Raw genomic sequence first — 3,830 nt, 5'->3', positions numbered from 1 at the left:
ATGTTTTCGTCAATATATGCGAGTTCTTGACCCTATCTTGTAAGTCTATAGTCACCTATTATGTGTTATGATCCGTCAACCCTGAAGTGACAATAATTGGGATCATTACCGGTGATGACTGTAGTTTGAGGAGTTCATGTATTCACTATGTGTTAATGCTTTGGTCCGGTACTCTATTAAAAGGAGGCCTTAATGTCCCTTAGTTTCCAATAGGACCCCGCTGCCACGGGAGGGTAGGACAAAAGATGTCATGCAAGTTCTTTTTCATAAGCACGTATGACTATATTCGGAATACATGCCTACATTACATTGATTAACTGGAGCTAGTTCTGTGTCACCCTATGTTATAATTGTTGCATGATCGATCGCATCCGACATAATTCTCCATCACCGATCCATTGCCTATGAGCTTTTCATATATTGTTCTTCGCTTATTTACTTTTCCGTTGCTACTGTTACCATCACTATAAAACCCCAAAATATTACTTTTTCTACCATTACTTTTTGCCACTGTTACCACTACTATCATATTACTTTGCTACTAAACACTTTGCTGCAGATATTAAGTTTCCAAGTGTGGTTGAATTGACAACTCAGCTGCTAATACTTGAGAATATTCCTTGGCTCCCCTTGTGTCGAATCAATAGATTTGGGTTGAATACTCTACCCTCGAAAACTGTTGCGACCCCCTATACTTGTGGGTTATCAAGACTATTTTCTGGCGCCGTTGCCGGGGAGCATAACTCTATTCTTTAAGTCACTTGGGATTTATATCTGCTTATCACTATGAAGAACTTGAAAGATCAAAGAACCAAGATCTATCCCTCAACTACGAGGGGAGGTAAGGAACTGCCATCTAGCTCTGCACTTGATTCACCTTCTGTTATGAGTAGACTTGCAACACCTACACATGCTATTGATTCTGATAGGCCACATGTTATTGATGATGCCACTTCTGCTTTGCATGATATTTATGATGAAACTACTTCTATGCTTGATAATACTGTGCCACTAGGTGAATATCTTGATGAACAACTTGCTAGGGCTAGAGAGAATGAAATTATTGAAACTGATAATATTGATGAAAGTGATGATGAAGATTCTCCCCCTAGATATGAATTGCCTGTTGTGCCTGAGGGTTATGTTATGGATGAAGAAACTGCTACAAACTTCTTAGCTTGCAATGATAGATCTGATCTTAAGAAATTATTAGCTAAGCTTAAAGAAAAGTCTTTGAATGCTAGAATGAAATATGACCCTGCTTTTGCTACTTCACCTATCTTTATTACTAATAAGGATTATGATTTCTCTGTTGATCCTGAGTTAATTACTTTGGTTAAATCTGATCCTTTTTATGGCTATGAATCTGAAACTGTTGTGGCACATCTTACTAAATTAAATGATATAGCCACCCTGTTTACTCATGATGAGAAAACTCGCTATTACTTTATCCTTAAGTTGTTTCCGTTCTCATTAAAGGGTGATGCTAAGACATGGTTTAATTCTCTTGATCCTGGTTGTGTGTGTAGTTCCCAGGATATGATTTATTACTTCTCTGCTAAATATTTCCCGCTCATAAGAAACAAGCTGCTTTAAGGGAAATATATCATTTTGTGCAAATTGAAGAAGAGAGTCTCCCACAAGCTTTGGGGAGGCTTCTCCGATTACTTAATGCTTTGCCTGATCATCCTCTCAAGAAAAATGAAATACTTGATATCTTTTATAATGGACTAACCGATGCTTCCAGAGACCACCTGGATAGTTGTGTTGGTTGTGTTTTCAGAGAAAGAACTGTTGATCAAGCTGAATTGTAATTGAATAATATGTTGACTAATGAAAATAATTGGACACTTCCTGAACCAACTCCTAAGCCAACTCCGAAGAAAAGGGGTATTCTATTTCTCAGTCCTGAAGATATGCAAGAGGCAAAGAAATCTATGAAAGAAAAAGGTATTAAAACTGAAGATGTTAAGAATTTACCACCTATTGAAGAAATACATGGTCTTAATTTCCCGCCTGTTGAAGAAATACATGGTCTTGATAACCTGACACGGGTAGTAAAGGTAAATTCTCTCTACAGATTTGATAAATGTGAAATTCCATTTACTAAGTTTGCTAGCAAATGCTTGGATGAGTTTGATGACTTTATGGTTAAACAAGAAAACTTCAATGCTTATGTTGGTAGACAATTGAAACACAATGCTGATATCCTTGAACACTTGGGTGATTATATTGCTAATGTTAAAGGTGAACTTAAACTTATTAGTAAACATCCTTCTATGGTTACCACTCAAGTAGAACAAGTACTTAAAGCTCAAAATGATTTGCTAAATGAATTAAATAATAAGAAAAATGATAATGATGTTAGAGTTATGACTAGAGGTGGTAAAATGACTCAGGAACCTTTGTATCGTGAGGTCCATCCTAAGAGAACTGAGCAAGATTCTCACAGAACTAATGTAGATGCACCTAGTCCTTCTAAGAGGAAGAAAAAGAAAAATGATAGGAATTTGCATGCTTCTAGTGAACCTGTTGTTGACACACCTGAGAATCCCAATGATATTTCTATTTCTGATGCTGAAACACAATCTGGTAATGAACATGAACCTAATGATAATGTTAATGATGATGTTCATGTTGATGCTCAACCTAGCAATGATAATGATGTAGAGATTGAAGCTGCTGTTGATCTTGATAACCCACAATCAAAGAATCAACGTTATGATAAGAGAGACTTTGTTGCTAGGAAGCACGATAAAGAAAGAGAAACATGGGTTCAGAAACCCATGCCTTTTCCTCCTAAACCATCCAAGAAAAAGGATGATGATGATTTTGAGCGCTTTGCTGAAATGATTAGACCTATCCTTTTGTGTATGCGTTTGACTGATATGCTTAAAATGAATCCTTATGCTAAGTACATGAAGGATATTGTTACAAATAAAAGAAAGATTCCGGAAGCTGAAATTTCCACCATGCTTGCTAATTATACTTTTAAGGGTGGAATACCAAAGAAACTTGGAGACCTCGGAGTACCAACTATACCTTGCTCCATTAAAAGAAACTATGTTAAAACTGCTTTATGTGATCCTGGAGCCGGTGCTAGTGTTATGCCTCTCTCTTTATATCATAGACTTGATTTGAATAAGTTGACACCTACTAAAATATCTTTGCAAATGGCTGATAAATCAACTGCTATACATGTCGGTATTTGTGAGGATGTGCCTGTTGTGGTTGTAAACATTACTATTTTAACGGACTTTGTTATTCTTGATATTCCTGAGGATGATAGTATGTCTATTATTCTTGGAAGACCCTTTTTGAATACTGCAGGGGCTGTTATTGATTGCACCAAAGGCAATGTCACTTTTCATTTTAATGGTAATGAGTGTACGGTGCACTTTCCGAGGAAACAACCTCAAGTCCACAATATCAATTCTATTGGAAAATTTTCAACAATCACTATTCGAGGTTTTGAATTTCCTCTTCCTACTGTCAAGAAGAAATATGATATTCTTATTGTTGGGGACATGCATATCCCCGTTGAGGTAACCTAGTGTTATTCGAAAATTCTCCAGTTTCATGTTATTCGAAATGAGTTTGTTAACAAGACCTAATCAACCTTGTTAGTGGATTCCTTTTGATGAGCATGAGATGGATGAAGTTAGAAAACACAACTCTCTGTACCCTCTTTTTACTTTCTGTTATTTATATTAAATAAAGCAAAAATAGTATTTTTCTGTCTGTTTTCTGAATTATCCATGCAATAAAAAATACCCCAAAAATAAAAGTTCTCCAAATGCCCTGAAATTTAAATATGATTTTTTCTAGAA

The 3,830-nt window shown here is 36.0% G+C and overlaps 1 protein-coding gene across 1 annotated transcript; it reads left to right on the top strand.

Moving 5' to 3' along the window:
- Positions 1–1,823: 1,823 nt before the first annotated feature.
- Positions 1,824–3,554, top strand: LOC147971340 (uncharacterized). Its single transcript, XM_087522889.1, has one exon. The coding sequence runs from the start codon at positions 1,824–1,826 to the stop codon at positions 3,552–3,554; it is 1,731 nt and encodes a 576-aa protein (XP_087379015.1).
- The last annotated feature ends 276 nt before the right edge of the window (positions 3,555–3,830 follow it).

Source organism: Triticum urartu, chromosome 5A (assembly GCF_056163025.1).
Source record: "Triticum urartu cultivar PI428250 chromosome 5A, HENAU_Tu73, whole genome shotgun sequence".
Lineage (NCBI taxonomy): Eukaryota > Viridiplantae > Streptophyta > Magnoliopsida > Poales > Poaceae > Triticum > Triticum urartu.
The sequence above is the reverse complement of the archived record's forward strand: the minus strand, read 5'-3'. Positions and strand labels throughout refer to the sequence as shown.

Excerpts from the sequence above, each read along its gene's own strand:
- LOC147971340 (XM_087522889.1), top strand. The coding sequence starts at position 1,824 with ATGTTGACTAATGAAAATAATTGGACACTTCCTGAACCAACTCCTAAG.